The sequence below is a fragment of the Antechinus flavipes genome, chromosome 4 (assembly GCF_016432865.1).
Source record: "Antechinus flavipes isolate AdamAnt ecotype Samford, QLD, Australia chromosome 4, AdamAnt_v2, whole genome shotgun sequence".
NCBI lineage: Eukaryota > Metazoa > Chordata > Mammalia > Dasyuromorphia > Dasyuridae > Antechinus > Antechinus flavipes.
This window is the reverse complement of record NC_067401.1, coordinates 1,946,092-1,961,188: the sequence shown is the minus strand read 5'-3', so window position 1 is coordinate 1,961,188 and position 15,097 is coordinate 1,946,092. Positions and strand designations below refer to the sequence as shown.

At 65.0% G+C, this 15,097-nt stretch overlaps 1 protein-coding gene across 2 annotated transcripts in view; it reads right to left on the bottom strand.

Moving 5' to 3' along the window:
* COL6A2 (collagen type VI alpha 2 chain) overlaps positions 1 to 14,793 on the bottom strand; it is a 31,340-nt gene extending 16,547 nt beyond the window's left edge. The window contains exons 1-15 of one of the 2 annotated variants that reach the window (XM_051998309.1): positions 14,587 to 14,793; positions 8,766 to 8,915; positions 6,309 to 6,901; positions 6,090 to 6,110; positions 5,908 to 5,973; positions 5,576 to 5,629; positions 5,440 to 5,484; positions 4,543 to 4,569; positions 4,104 to 4,130; positions 3,978 to 4,022; positions 2,657 to 2,710; positions 2,109 to 2,171; positions 1,588 to 1,650; positions 1,186 to 1,275; positions 81 to 143 (exon numbers count right to left, since the gene is read on the bottom strand). In XM_051998309.1, coding sequence (XP_051854269.1) covers positions 81 to 143; positions 1,186 to 1,275; positions 1,588 to 1,650; positions 2,109 to 2,171; positions 2,657 to 2,710; positions 3,978 to 4,022; positions 4,104 to 4,130; positions 4,543 to 4,569; positions 5,440 to 5,484; positions 5,576 to 5,629; positions 5,908 to 5,973; positions 6,090 to 6,110; positions 6,309 to 6,901; positions 8,766 to 8,915; positions 14,587 to 14,602 — 1,377 coding nt within the window. In that variant the 5' untranslated portion in view covers positions 14,603 to 14,793. The remainder of the gene's footprint in view (positions 1 to 80; positions 144 to 1,185; positions 1,276 to 1,587; positions 1,651 to 2,108; positions 2,172 to 2,656; positions 2,711 to 3,977; positions 4,023 to 4,103; positions 4,131 to 4,542; positions 4,570 to 5,439; positions 5,485 to 5,575; positions 5,630 to 5,907; positions 5,974 to 6,089; positions 6,111 to 6,308; positions 6,902 to 8,765; positions 8,916 to 14,586) is intronic. The other variant, XM_051998308.1, reaches the window with a different exon arrangement.
* Positions 14,794 to 15,097: the final 304 nt, after the last annotated feature.

Sequence of the window (15,097 nt, the reverse complement as noted above, 5' to 3'; positions counted from 1 at the left end):
AGGCTCTTGGAGGGGGAATTGGGGGGGCTGAGGGTCCGTTCTCTGGCCCTGACCTTCCCTCCGTGCCCGGGCTCGCTCACCTTTTCTCCCTTTGGCCCATCATCTCCTGGGCCACCTTTGGCCCCTGGATCTCCTCTACGGCCCTGGCAGAGAGAAATGCCATTGAAGGGGATGGTCCCCTCCTAGCGACCACAGGCAGCAGCCTGGGACCTGGCTATGTGGAGGAGGGGCGTCTGGGCAGGACTCACAGAGGCTGGGATGGGAGGGAGGAGTAAGGGAGGGGGCTGAGGGGGCTTCTTGGCCCCTCCAAAATCGTCCGCCTGGCACAAGGCCCCATGTGCCCACCCTAGTTATGGCTCCAGAGGCACAAGAGCTCAGATGTGGGCCTGGGGAGCCCTCGGGGGATGGGGGGCAGATGCCGTGGCCGTCAGCTCGGGGCGGGGGCAGCTCCTGTCACCCTCAGGGTGCAAAGGTTCTGAGCTCTGTGCAGGGCCACAATGCGGCGCCAGCCGGTACTTCCCGGGCTCTCTGGAGGCTCAGGCGCCCAGCGCTTAGTGAGTGCTGGTTATACGCCAGCAGCTGCGGCAAGGGGGGCAGCCCCGTCCCCTGCGGCTTCCGTTCCCTGAGATTGGGCCTGGGGACTCGGTGTCCCTGAGGAGGGAGCGGGAGACCCCTGGAGGAGGGGGTCTGACTCTGGGCCTGGAAAGTAGGGGAGGACAGCACTCGGGACACGGGGCAGCACTTCAGACATGGGGCAGGTGGGCAGCACTGGGCAGGGGGGCAGCACTCTGGACAAGGGGCAGCACTTCGGACACAGGGCAGGTGAGCAGCACTGGGCAGGGGGGTAGCACTTGGGGCATGGGACAGGTGGGCAGCACTGGGCAGGGGGGCAGCACTCTGGACAAGGGGCAGTACTTCGGACATGGGGCAGGTGGGCAGCACTGGGCAGGGGGCAGCACTCAGGGCACGGGACAGGTGGGCCGCACTGGGCACAGGGCAGGGGGCGGCATGGGGCAGAGGGCCAGCACTCTGGACAAGGGGCAGTGGCCTGGTGAGAAGCTGGCTAACAGCCCGAGGACCAGGGGGAAGTTGTGAGAAACGAGACTGGCGGGGAGAGGGAGGCCGTGGCTGTGCTGGAGGACTGCCTTCTGGGGGGAGAAGCCCCCGGAGCTGCTCGGGGCCCACCTGCTCTCCACGAGGTCCTCGGGGTCCCGGCCCCCCCTTGGCTCCCTTCACGCCTGGGCTTCCAGGGGCTCCGTTGTTGCCTTGGTAACCCTTTGCCGGGAGAGAAAACCGGGTCAGACCCTGGGGGCTGCTGGAGTCTGTGCCGGGAGCCGGTGGGGGAGGGGCAGCCCAGAGAGCTTGGCCAGCTTGGCCTCCAAGTGTGAGCGTTCACCTTCCTGGGAGGCTCCGAGAGGGCCGGGGGGGGGGTGGGATTGCCCAGGATCACACAGCAAGTTGAAGGGGGAGCAGGACTAGAACCCAGGCCTTCCTTTGCAGACTACCCGCTCTGGGGTTCCCCGTTAACCGCAGATGCCCATGGGGGTGTCATTAGTGGGGCCCCGCCCAACAGCCCCCGGTACTTGCCTTGCTCCCTTTCTCTCCATCGGGTCCTGGGGGGCCTCGGCGGCCCGGGCGGCCAGAATCTCCCTGGAGGCAAAGACAGACTTCAGAGCCGGCCCCCAACGAGCCCGGGGGGGCCCTGGAGACCCGGGGCCGCCACCACACAGGGAGCCCGCCCTTAGGAACATCAGTGAGGAGCCCTGGGGAGAGAAGGGGGGGAAGCCCGGGGGATGGGCAGGAGGGGGAGGGAGGGTAGTGGGAGGCAGGGAGGCTGGGGGATTGGACAGGAGGGGGGGAGGACGTGGTGGGGAACAGGAGGCTGGGAGGCTGGGGTTCTGGGGGAGGGGCGAGTCCCATCAGCCTTCGCTTCTCTTCCAGCTGCAGCCCTCAGCCCGGCCAGGCCCAGGAAGGCTCGCTGAAGAAAGGCCTCGGGGGCGGGGCTTCTGCCAGGGTTGGAGGGCACTAACCTTGGCCGGGGCCAGGCTTGAGCCCCACCCCCTTTCCCCCTCCCCCCCGGCCTGCTCGGGCTGGGGGACGCCACCTACCTTGCTGCCCTGGTCACCCCTTTCTCCTGGGCTCCCGGCCTCTCCTGGGTAACCGTCCAGGCCCTGTGCAAGACACGGTCAGGGATGAGGAGCCCCGGCCAGTGGGGGGGGGTAGAACCCTCCTGAGCCCCAACCAGTGCGGGGTGGGGGAGGCAGCGCTCCGGCGGCTGCGCTCCAGGCCCCTCCCGTGGGCTGCAGACAAAGCGTGGCCCCTTCCCCCAAAGCCCCCGTTTGGGCCCCTCGGGCTTTGCTTTCCTCGGCTGAGGCTCCTCTCAGAGCTTTGAGGCCTCCAGCTATCTGGGTGTGGCCCCGCCCTCTGCTGGTCACAGCCCTAAGGGGCTTGGGGGCCCCTGCCCGGGGCCCTGACCCAGAGATGCCACATGAGCTGCCCGTGGGCCCGGCCACGCCCGTGGGGGCTTCTCCCTTCCCATTTCAGCATAGCTCCGGCCTCCCTGCCTCCGAGGGCCTTTCCCTGTGCCCCGGGGAAGGGCCCTGGGCTTCTGGGGCGTGGCCTCCCTGTCATGGGGAGCAACAGAAGAGAAGCTTACCCGGTCACCGGGGTCCCCTTTGCAGCCGGGGGGGCCGATGCGTCCCCGCTTTCCCTAGAGCAGGAAGAAGGCAGAGTGAGGAAGTAGCGGGTGAAGGGTCCCCGCGGATCAGGGACTCCCCTGACCTTGGAGTCTCAGGAGCCGCTGGGGCACTGAGAGGCCGTGGGACTGGCCAGTGGAGGCCCCAGAGCGCCGCCCCCCGGACTCCCCTGCGGCTCCCGTGGGCCATCAGCCCCCAGTAGCTTCCTCTGGCTTGTGGCCTCCTGGTGAACGTTTGGATGAAACAGGCTCCAGAGCCTAACTCAGCCTGAAGAACTGCCCTGTGAGTGGGCATGGGCCGGGGCCTCGGGGCCTCCTCGGGCTTCTGGGCCTCCTTGGGCCTCCTTGGGCCTCGGGGCCTCCTTGGGCCTTCTTGGGCCTTGGGGCCTCCTTGGGTCTCGGGGCCTTCTTGGGTCTCGGGGCCTCCTTGGGCTTTCTTGGGCCTTGGGGCCTCCTTGGGTCTCGGGGCCTCCTTGGGCCTCGGGGCCTCCTTGAGCCTCCTTGGGCCTTGGGGCCTTCTTGGGCCTCCTTGGGTCTCGGGACCTCCTCGGGCCTCCTTGGGCCTTTGTGGGTCTCGGGGCCTCCTTGGGCCTCCTTGGGTCTCGGGACCTCCTCGGGCCTCCTTGGGCCTTTATGGGTCTCGGGGCCTCCTTGGGCCTCCTCGGGCCTCCTCAGGCCTCAGCCGCCTTTTAGAGCACAAACCCAGAGAGACTTGTCCAAGCGGATGGTCATCCCCAGGTCAGAGCTGGAAGGAACTCCATTGTCATCAGAACCACCAGCCCATGCTATAGGTGGGGAAACAGGCCCAGAGAGGGGGATGTGCCCACATTAGGGGGACCCCCATTTTCTTATTCTAAATCCCTGTCACAGACTCGTCCCAAGAAACGTAAAAACCACTGACAAACTTTCCTCCAGTGTTTGGGGGGCGGGGGCACCCACAGCTGGGCTCAAGCAGCTTCCAGAGGAACATGGCGGCCCCTCCAAAACCCGAGGCGAGCTTACCGCGGGAGGGACCGAGAACCGAGAGACACTCTGGTCTCGCGAGGAGGCGGATCGCCCGGCGGGGGCCGGCAGCGGGGCGGAAGGAGGCCGGGGCCCGGGGGGCCTCCCTCCCCGTGGGGCTTGTCCTCCTAGGCACAGGCTCTCCCGGGGCTCTTCCCCAGAGTCTGTGTGTCCAAAGGCGCTTGGGCAGAGCCCGGCCCCCCCCATTTGTGCCGTCCGTCCCGCGGAGGTCCCGCGGGCAGCAGGGGGGTCCGTCTGGCTCCCAGCGCGGCCACGTTACCTTCTGTCCGTCTGTCCCGTTCTTGCCGGCCAGCCCCATGGCTCCCTGGGATTAAGAAAAGGAGGTTAGGCCGTTGTCGTGGGCGATTCCTGGGCCAAGGCGCAGCGGGGACGGGCGCCGACTTACCCTTCTCCCGTCGCCGCCGTATTCACCCTGCGCACAGAAGGACATGGTTAGGCCGGCTCGCGCCCCGCAGCCCGGTCACTCTCTGGTGTCCACAGGAGGCAGACCTACAGCTCGCGACCCCCCTTGCCCACGTCCCACTGCAGGAGACGGGTATCCGGGGAGGAGGCCCCCCCAACTTTTGGCACCCGGGGGTGATAGCGGGGGGCCTGAAGCCAGGTCCTTCGTCTCCACAGCCAGGTCCTTTCCCTGTACCTCACAAGGCCCCAAATGCTCAGGGCCCCCCCGCTCACTCCTCCCCATCTCACCCCCCACTGATCTCCTCAGGAGCAGAGCTTTGCCCAAATGTCCCTGTTTGAAGGAAAGGGGCTCCCCCGCCCTCGGAGGCTCTGCCTGAAAAGGAGCCCCCTCCCCCACCAGTGACAGCCCAGAGACACCTTACCTTCTCGCCCTTCAAACCAGGGACGCCCTAGAGGCGGAGAAGAGACAGAGAGTTACAAAGAATCCCAGCTTTCTGTGGACTAGCTAAAAACCCCCAAAGGGAGTGGGGGAGTGGAGAAGAGCCGAGGGGAGGCCCCGCCTGCGAGGTGGGCAGGGAGGAAGGGGAAGGAGCAAAAGGAAAAGAGGAGGAAGAGTGAGGGGAAGAAAGGAGAGGAGGAAAAGGGGGAGGACCAAGAAAGGGGAGGAGGAAAAAGGGGGAGGACCAAGAAAGGGGAGGGAGAGAAAGGGGAGGAGGAAAAAGGGGGAGGACCAAGAAAGGGGAGGGAGAGAAAGGGGAGGAGGAAAAAGGGGGAGGACCAAGAAAGGGGAGGGAGAGAAAGGGGAGGAGGAAAAAGGGGGAGGACCAAGAAAGGGGAGGGAGAGAAAGGGGAGGAGGAAAAAGGGGGAGGACCAAGAAAAGGGAGGGAGAGAAAGGGGAGGAGGAAAAAGGGGGAGGACCAAGAAAGGGGAGGGAGAGAAAGGGAGAGGGAAAGAGGAGAAGGAGACCATGTGCGTTCCCACAGAGGGCTGGCCAAGGCCTGGGGAGGCGGTCGTTCCCATTTGCGAAGGGGAGGAATCCCGGGGCACGATGGGGCAGAGTTCTGCCAGGGAGAGCCGAGGCTCCCCCCGATCTCCGGGACTGGTGCCGGTGGGGACAGAAGCATGCTTTGGGTCAGGCCGAGGGAGGCCCCCAAGGCCAGTTAGGAAGCGGAGTCCGGCCTCAGGGGGCTTGTCCAAGAGCCCGGGTCTCAGCCGGGCGGGATTCGGTCCAAGTGCTCCCCCGATGCAGAGCGGCCCTTGATGGCTTCCTCCCTCCCTCCCTTCCCCCCCCCCCCCCCCGCCCGCACAGAGAGCTTACCTTGGGGCCTGGGAAGCCGATGGGGCCCTCGATGCCGGGGTCTCCCTGCAGAGAAGAGAAGGAGCAGGTGGGGGATGCCCCGGGCCCGCAGCGCCCCGGCCCCCCGGCCCTCGGGAGGGGGAAGCCACGCACTCACCTGTCGCCCTTTCTGCCCAGGCTCGCCCGGCTCGCCCATGTTCCCCTTGGCTCCCTGGAAACAACACGGGAAGAGCAGTGAGGAGACCAGGCCGGCTGCCGCCCTCGGAAGGCCGCTGGGCCTGCACTTGGCCGGAGGCTCCCCTCCCCTTCTCTGCCCCCCTCCCCCACCCCCAAGCACCAGCAGAGAGCCCCCTCCCCCAGGAAGCCCCTCCCCTGGTGGGTCTGTTTGGAGCCGTCTGCACCGAGGGCGGGGTGGGCGAGGGAGGGGGTCCCTGACCAGAAGGAGCAGCTGAAACGCTTCCTGAGCTGGGCCGACCGCGCGGGGCTCACCTTCTGTCCTCGGTAGCCCTTGGGGCCGGCGGGGCCCGGGATCTGCAGGCAGCTCACTTTGTAGCACTGGGAAGGACCAGGAGAGACCGTCCGTCAGGACGAGGAGGGGGCGCCCTCCCCTCCCCCCCCAGCCTGCACTGTGCCGGTCACCCCCCTCCCCCCTCCCCCTGGAGGCCACGTACCTCAGAATACGCTTCATGTTTCTGCCGGGAAGGAAACGAGAAAGAAAAACTGGTCAGTGGCCGCGGAGACTCGGGGCCGCTGAGGCTCCGAGGGGGACAAGCAGCCCGGGCTCCGCGGCATTCCCGCCGGCAGAACGCCGGGGCCGGGCTCCCCGTCTCTGGGCGGGGTCACGGAGCCCCCACCTCCGTCCTGCGTCTCCCGCCCGGGACCCCCCTTACCATGACCTGGATGATCCTGTCGATGGTGTCCTGGTCGATGGAGGAGTCCTCCCTGATGGTGAGGTAGTTGTTGCGGTAGAGCTCGTGCGGCAGGTTGGCGATCTCCCGCAGCCCGTGCTCGTTCTTGTTCTGGTTGAGGGCCACGGCGAAGAGCTTGATGCCCGCGTCGCGCGCCCTCTCGGCCTGCAGCTTGATCCCGCCGCAGGGGCTGCCGGTGACGTGCCCGTCGGTGATCACGATGGCGAAGTTGACGCCCTTGCTGGGGTTCCTGGTGATCTCCTGGGTCATGTTGGAGATGGCGCAGTCGGTGAAGGTCCCCCGGCGGAAGGAGCGGATCTTCTGCAGCTTGGACTTGAAGGTGGCCTCGTCGCTGCCCAGGGGGCTGAAGATCTCCACCTCGTCCGAGAAGTGCAGGCCCCCGTAGTGCCAGCTGATGGCCACCTGGCCCTGGTACTTGAGGTTCTTCAGCTCGCTGGTGAACTGGAGCAGGAACTGCTGCGTCTGGCTCAGCAGGCTGTCGATGGGCGACTGCATGGTCACGCTCTCCGAGGTGTCCAGGACGAAGTACACGTTGATGGGGCAGTCCGTCTCCTCTGCGCGGGACGGAAGGGGGGCCGTCGGGGACCCGGAGCGGGGGAAGCCGCTCGGCCCCTTCTCGCCCACCGGTCTCCTCTGGGCCCTGGCTCTGACCTCAGAGGGCCGGGTCTGGCCCGACTGCCCCGCTGGCCAGGCCGCCTGTCTGACCTACCTATGCAAGTTACTCTGCTAACTTACCCACGTGCAGGTCACCTAGTCTATCACCTAGTCTATCTACCTGTGTGCAAGTCTCTTAATCTACCTACTGTGTGCAAGTCACCTAGCCTGCCTACCTGTGTGCAGGTCTCTTAATCTACCTACTGTGTGCAAGTCACTTAGCCTACCTACCTGTATATGTCACTTTACCTACTGTGTGCAAGTTGCTTCATTAATCTACTTGTGTGCAGGTCATTTAATCGGTAGATAGCGGGTCCCTTAATCTACCTACTTGTGGCCCTCAGCTTCCACATCTGCTAGGTGAAGAGATGGGATTATGCGACCTTCATAGTCTCTACCAGTTCTAAGTATAGGATCCTATGAAGTCCCTTGTCCTCCCTGGGCCTCAGTTTCCCTCCCAGAGCTAGAATAAGCAAATGGCCACTGTGACGGTAGCCCCCGGAGCCACCTGACGCAGGGTGGGGATGTGGAGCTGCCCCAGGTGAGGGGGGCCCTGGAGATCTCCGAGCAAGGGTGGTATGGCCCCCTGGAGGCTGTGGTAGGGCGGAGCTTCTTAGCCAGGTAGGGCTGGGCCACACCCCTTGTCAGAGGTCGTCAGACCAAGGCACGGGATCCCTTAGTATTTGGTGATCGCCATGAAGTGGGTGCGAGGGGAGCTGCCAATAGCAATGATGCACAATGTGGCTGCTCCAATCTAGCGTGGCGACTGGTGCGGACCGCTCAGAGGGAGCTGGCTTTCCGCTCCCTGACTGACGGGGATCCCCCGTTTGGTTGCAGGGGTTGCCCGGACTTAGCCTGTGACATGTTTGGTATAAAGCCAATGCTTTCATGGACACCCTTGGCCAAAGGCGCCGGGCTCTTCGTGGCCCTTCTCCCATGGGACAGCCGGGGGGGAGCCCGGCCTCAGAGGCCTGGGACTGGGTGAGAATCCTGGCTCTCCCATGGCCCATGGCCTCTGGGGCACCTCACCCAGCCCAGATGAGCTGAGGAAGAAGCACAAGAAGGGGGACGAGGAAAAGACACAGAAGGAGGGGAGGAGGTGCAGAAAAAGGAGGAGGGGGAGGAGAAAGGAAAAGGAGGAGAAGGAGAAAGGAAAAGGAGGAGAAGGAGGAGGAGAAAGAGGAGGAGGAGAAAGGAAAAAGAGGAACAGGAGGAGGAGGAGAAGGAGGAGGAGGAGAAAGGAAAAAGAGGAAGAGGAGGAGGAGGAGGAGGGAGAGACAGAAGAGACTTCCCTCAGCACCATGGGGGCACCGGGGCTTGCTCCCTGGCCCTGTGGGCTGGAGGACTGCCAGGCTGAAGAACTTGCCCGGAGTCCTGCACGGCTAGCAGGAGCCTGGGCTTAGGGCCAGGAAGTGCGCCTTTGATCCTGGCCCTGCTGATTGTTAGTGTGGGACCTTGGCCACGCCCCTCGTGCCCCTCGGGCTCCACATGCTCCTCCTAAACTCTCTAGGTTTGGGTCAAGGATGGGAAGAGTGAGCAGGAGACCCGTGGGGCCGGGGCAGGAGGGGCCGGGGCAGGAGGGGCCGGGGCAGGAGGGGCCGGGGCAGGAGGGGCCGAGGCAGGAGGGGCCGGGGCAGGAGGGGCAGGAGGGGCAGGAGGGGCCGGGGCAGGAGGGGCCGGGGCAGGAGGGGCCAGGGCAGGAGGGGCAGGAGGGGCCGGGGCAGGAGGGGCCGAGGCTCAGGGCTCCCGGGCCCGGGCTGGTACCTAGGCAGCTGCTGGCTCTGTCCGTGGGGCCGCCTTCGAAGAACGCTGACTGCTGCTGAGCATGGAGGGAGCCCAGGAGGCTCCAGACCAGGAGCGCGGGGAAGAGCTTTTGGAACATCTTGGAGGCTCCTCCGCACAGGGATTCTCCTCCTGAGAAAAAGAAAAAGAAAAAGAAAAAGAAAAAGGTTCATGGCAGTTCCTGAGGGGTGGCCTGGGCCCGGGGCCGGGGTCACCTCCTCCTGTCCCTGCCAGACTGGATGGCGTCGCCTCCGTTAAGGGCTCCTGCTCCCTTCGAGTCCCTCCCTCCCAGCGTCCCTCTGTCCAGGGCAGACAGCACGGTCCAGCCAGGCCCTCCCCGGGGGCAGAATGCTGCTCTCCCCCCCCAACCTCACAGGTCCTTGCCTCCCCCTCCCCCCTCACTGCTGCTGCCCCTGTGACTTTCCTCTGGCCCGGATCTGCCGAGGGGGGGGCGGGGGGAGGCAGTCTGTACCAGCGACGAGTCCAATATAAGCTCTCAAGCCCTTGCCAAGCTGCTCCCGACCATCCTCCTGCCCCCCCCCTGCCCCGTCCAGCCAGCTCCCTGGGCTCTCTCTGCTCCTCCCCGTCCCACTGTCCCTGCTGGCCGCCCCCCACAGCCGGCCCCAGCTTCCTGGGACCCTCTCTTCCTTTAGGCCTGGGTCCTGTGTCCCAGCAGCCCTGGGGCGGTGCCCTTGGGTCTCTCGGTTTATATTTATGTGGTAAAAATATTCACAGGCGCTTGCTCGCTCTCCCATAAAGCGGCTCCTGGGAAGAAGGGATCCCTTTGTTTGTTGCACTTGTGCCCCCAGTGCCCCTGTGCCCAGCATGGTGCCCCCAGTGCCCAGAATGATGCCCCCAGTGCCAGGCACATAACGGGGCTTGGCCAGCCTTGGGCCCACCTTGGCTCCCACGTATCACCGTCCCTGGCCTCCTTATGGTCTCAGCAGGGAGGGCTCAGCCCGGACAGTTCCCCAGCGCCGGGGTCACCGTGCCGTACCCCACAAACGGGGCAGGGGGGCTTCCGGAAGGAGCCTCTGAGTGGGGCTGAGAGACAGGGCGGCCCGGTGGGCAAACAGCTGGCGGGGCTCCCGGGGCGCGGCCCTCACTGGCTGGGCCCGGGAAAGGCCACCTGGGGGTGACCCGGCTCTGTGTCGGAGCCTCTGTTAGGCCTGGGGGGAGGGGTAAGACCTAGGAGACCAGAAGTCACCCCCAGTTTCAGCTGGTGCAAAGGGGGCGGTTGCCGGGAAGAACCGGGTCTGGCTCAGAAGAAAACCTGAACCTCGGGCTGATCCCATGCAGCTCCAGCCAGTTCACCGGCCGTCACTGAGCTATGTCCCATGTTCCCACGGGCTCCCGTTCTCTCTGGGGATCCTTCCTCCCAGCCAGCGCCCAGGGGTTCAGACTCCCTCACCTGGGAGGGGGCTAGTTTCTGTCCCCCCCCCCACGAGGGAAGCGGAAGCAGGGCCCGAGTTCTGGCCGCGGCCCCAGGAAGACCACGGGACGGGCCCAGCCTGGTTATGGGGAGGGGGGCGGCCGCCGCCCGAGGCCGGGGCTCCCCCGATGCTCCTTGGGCTCCGAGCCTCTTTCAGGAGGAGAGCGACCTTCAGGCGAGGGAGGCCCCCGGGCTTGTGTCCCTGCCCCGCCGCCTGATCCTTCCAATCCCAGTTCCGGACCTCAGGCCCCCCCCCCCCCCCCCCAGTGTCCCAGACTGGGACCCTTCCCCTGCCCTCAGGGAGGCCTCCTCTCCCCCCTCGGCAAGGAGGCGTTTCCAGAGTTGGAGCCTCTGTCCCGCCCCCTCTGGGGGTGAGTCACCCGTGGTCTGTGGGTGGCTGGGGGAGCTGGGAGCCCCTCCCCTTCCCGCCCGCCCAGCACTTCCAGCCAAGGGCACTGGGCGCTCCCCGGAGCCGGTCAGAGCCAGAGGCTGGGATCTGTACTTGGCTCCACTCTGCGGCACTGGGGGAATTCTGGGAGAGGCCGGGAGAGCCCCCCCTCGTGGCCACCACCGGGAGCGCCGCATGGGCTTCTGTGCCCAGGGCCAGCGGGCGGGGGAGGGGGTGGGGGGTGGGGCAAGAGGGCCTGTGGTCAGACAGAACAGTCACTGAAGCGCCCACTGCACACTCGCCCCGCCCCCCCACTCTGTGCAGTCCCCCTCAGTGTCTCACGCCCTCACACACTCGCTACACACTCCCCACATGCTCTCATCACACCGAGACACGAGCATCCGATCCCAGACACACTCCCTACACCCTCACACCCGTACCTGAGCACGCTCATTATCCTCCCACTTCTCTCACACTCACTCACACACACTCACACTTATCACACACTCACACACGTCTCACACACACTCACACTCTCACACACACAGACACACACTCTCACACACACACTCACACACACATACTCTCACACACACTCACACTCTCCCCCACACACACTCACACTTATCACACACTCACACACGTCTCACACTCAGACACTCACACACACTCACTCACACACACTCACACTTATCACACACTCACACACGTCTCACACACACACTCTCACACACACTCACACTCACACTTATCACACACTCACACACGTCTCACACACACACTCTCACACACACTCACACTCACACTTATCACACACTCACACACGTCTCACACACACACTCACACTTCTCACTCACACACACACTCACACACACACTCACACTCTCCCCCACACACACTCACACTCTCACACACACACACACACTCACACACACATACACACACTCACACACACATACTCACACACACACACACGTCTCACACACTCACACTTATCACACACTCACACACGTCTCACACACACACTCTCACACACACTCACACTTCTCACTCACACACACTCACTCTCTCACACACACACTCACACTCTCATACACATACACACACTCACACACACACTCACACACATTCATACTTCTCACATACTCACACACACACAGTGTTTCTCACAACACACACGAGCACATGCACTCTCCTAATACTCTCAGTGTGTATATATATTTAGTCTTTACTTTGCGCATTCATGCAATACATACATCACCTGATTACTCACTCACACACTCACTCTCACACACACACACTCACACTCAGACACTCACACACACACACACTCACATACACTCACACTCTCTCACACTCACACACACACTCACACATTTCTCTTTTCACAGAGGGGGAGACAGACCCCGAGGGAAGCCCTTTCGAGGCCCCGGCCGAGTGGCCAGAGCCAGGGCCTTGGGCCGGGCTCTTTGCGGGCTCCACCCTCTCTCCTGCCTCCAGGTGGAGGCTCGCGGCCGCGTTTTCCCGTGGGTCCCTGAGAGCTCCGCGTTGGCGGTACACGCTCTTTCTGACTTGGCGTCGGGTGCTTGGGCTCCCCCCCTTCCCCCGGAGCCCGGAGCTCTGTCAGGCAAAGAAAGAGCACGACCGCCCCGGCCTGGGCGCCCGAGGGCCGAGTGTCGGGGTGGGGGGGGAGGGGAGGAGGTGTGGGGGGGCTGCCTTGGGAGGTCGGTCCCTCCCTCCTGCCGTCAGTCTCCCGCTCCACAGAAGGGCCGCATGGGAGGAGGGGCTGCCGGGGGGGGGGCTGGGGTCCCCACGGAGCGGGTGCCTGGTGCTCAGCAAGCACGGCTTGGCCCCGACTGCTCGCTCCCCGGCTCCTTTTTGGTCAGACTCCTGTCGGAGCCTCGGACTCCAGCGGGCTCCCAGGTACTTCCCTGGCGCAAATGTCCCAGGGGAAGAGCCAGGAGAAGGAGGGAGGCTCCCTCCCAGCTGCTCCTGGGACCCGTGGGCATTGCCTCCAGAGCGGCAAAAGTGAGGGGACTCGCCGAGAACCCGCCGGCCCCCGGGGACTCACGGAGAACCCGCCAGAACCCGCCGGCCTCGGGGACTCACCGAGAACCTGCCAGAACCCACCGGTCCCCGGGGACTCACCGAGAACCTGCCAGAACCCGCCGGTCCCCGGGGACTCGCTGAGAACCTGCCAGAACCCGCCGGTCCCCGGGGACTCGCTGAGAACCTGCCAGAACCCGCCGGCCTCGGGGACTCACCGAGAACCTGCCAGAACCCGCCGGTCCCCGGGGACTCGCTGAGAACAGGGCCTGGGGGACAGTGGAGATCAGTGACAATGGGGGTGCAGCCGGGTTCGGCCATGGCCACATCGGGCCTTAAGGCAGCTCCCTCTGGGGCTCAGCATCCCTTTCCTTTTCTGGTCTGAAGCCCCCAAAGTCTGCCCTGAAACCCGCGGTCTCGGCTCCCTCACGGAACCACCGCCCAGGCGGCCAAGTCTCTGAGCACCAGCGGGCTCCCGAGCTCAGCCAAAGAAGCCCCTCCCCCACCGCCTCGGCAGCTGACTGCACCCCCCCTCCCCCAGTCGGAAATATGGAGCCCATCAACTGGTCCCCACCGCCACATTCTGTTGTGCTTTAAAGCTTGCGAAAACACTCCCCAGTTACTCATGTGAACTTTACAACAATCATTGAGGTAGATAGGACAGGTATTGCTGAACCCGTTTCACAGATGAGGAAACTGAGGCTAAGTAGCTCGTCGGGCTAGTGCCCCTCAAACTCAGGTCTGCTGGCTTCTAAATGAGGCAACATCAGCCACACTAGGAGTTCCCCTTCCCCCCACTAACTCAACTCTGGGGAAAAGCAAGGACTGGATTTTATTTCAGTCCCGAAAAAAAAGCGGAGTCCTCCCCCTCCCCCGTGCTCCGTCCCGGAGTGATCCCTCAGCGCCTCGCCCGGACCCAGCCCCCAAAGGCTCGGAGCTGTCACCAACCCCTGGGCCCGGGCCGCGGCGGGCGCCCTCACGGAGTGTAAAGCTTTGGGGCAAAGCCCAGGGGAGGGCGGGGAGTAACGAGGAGCTAATTGCTTGGAGGGGACCCAAACAGGGCTCGGAACTCGGTCTCCTCCGCCCCCAGATGAGGCGCCTGGACTGGACGCCCTCCCGCCCTGGTACCCGGGATGCCGTGGGCAGAGAGAGGGTCGCTCACTGCCCCTGCTGCGGCTGGGGCTGGGGAGGAGTGGGGGTGGGAGGGGAAGGCAGCTCGGGCTCTGTCCTAACCTGGGCAGCCCCGGCAGGGGCAGCGGCTGCGCTCGGCGGGCGGGTCCCCGGAGCTGCGCTCAGCCCAGCCTTCCCAGCCAGCCTTGGACGGGCTATCTCCCTCCCTCCCTCGGACGGGCTGCCTCCCTCCCTCCCTCGGACGGGCTGCCTCCCTCCTCCCCTCGGACCGGCTTCCCTCCCTCCCTCGGCCGGGCTGCTTCCCTCCTCCCCTCGGACGGGCTGCCTCCCTCCTCCCCTCGGACGGGCTGCCTCCCTCCCTCGGACGGGCTGCCTCCCTCCTCCCCTCGGACGGGCTGCCTCCCTCCTCCCCTCGGACGGGCTGCCTCCCTCCTCCCCTCGGACGGGCTGCCTCCCTCCCTCCGGTCCCGTCACCCCGTTTTCTTCTGTCCCCGAAGGTTTTCTCTCCACGGCCGCGGCTCGTCACTTTGCAAACTCTGGGGCAGTCCCGAGAGCGTGAAACTGATCCAAGGGGCGCGGGGGTGGGAGGGGGGGGGTTGAAATTGACCCGGGAGCCGGATTGGCCGGAGGACGCCGTCCGAGTCTCCGCACTCACTATCTGCCTCCCGGAGCGCCTCGGACCGGGATAGATCCACAGCGGTCTCCGAGGCCGTCCTCCTCCCGCCTCTCCCCCTCCTCCCCATCCCCTTCTTTTAAAAGAAAATGGCTCCTCGTCGCGCTTGTGCGTGGCCGTGGGGCGCGGGTACCTGGCAAGCTGGGCATCCGAGGCCCGGGCCCGGCAGGCGGCAGGAGCAACTTTGTGGAACTTGGCGCCTCAGAAGGGCCCGAGCATCTTCTCCAGGAGAAAGGTCGGCTCCGTCTCCTCCGCGCTGCTCTCGCGATCCGAATGGACTTTTTTTAAGAGGAGAGAAAAGCTTCTGGGAGGGGCCGGAACTCCTGCTGGCCCAGCGAGAGCTCGCCTGGCTGTCTGGCCCCCAGCTAAGGCCCTGCCTCCTTATAACTCTCCTCCTCTCTTTCCCCAGGTCACGGCTTTGGGGGCTGGGGCGGCCTTAGCCCGCTAAGGCCGCTGGGTGTCGCTGTGGGTCCACCGATTCTGCTGGGCGGCCTGGGGCTGGGGGCCAGGCTGCCCCCTCCCCCGCCCGCCCCTGCTCCCGGGGTGGGGGAGGGAGGCGAGGGAAGGGTGGGGTTCAGCTGGAGAACTGTAGTTAGATCTTCCAAAGCGATTTTTGGAAAAAGCCAGGAAGGAGCCTTTCCCCC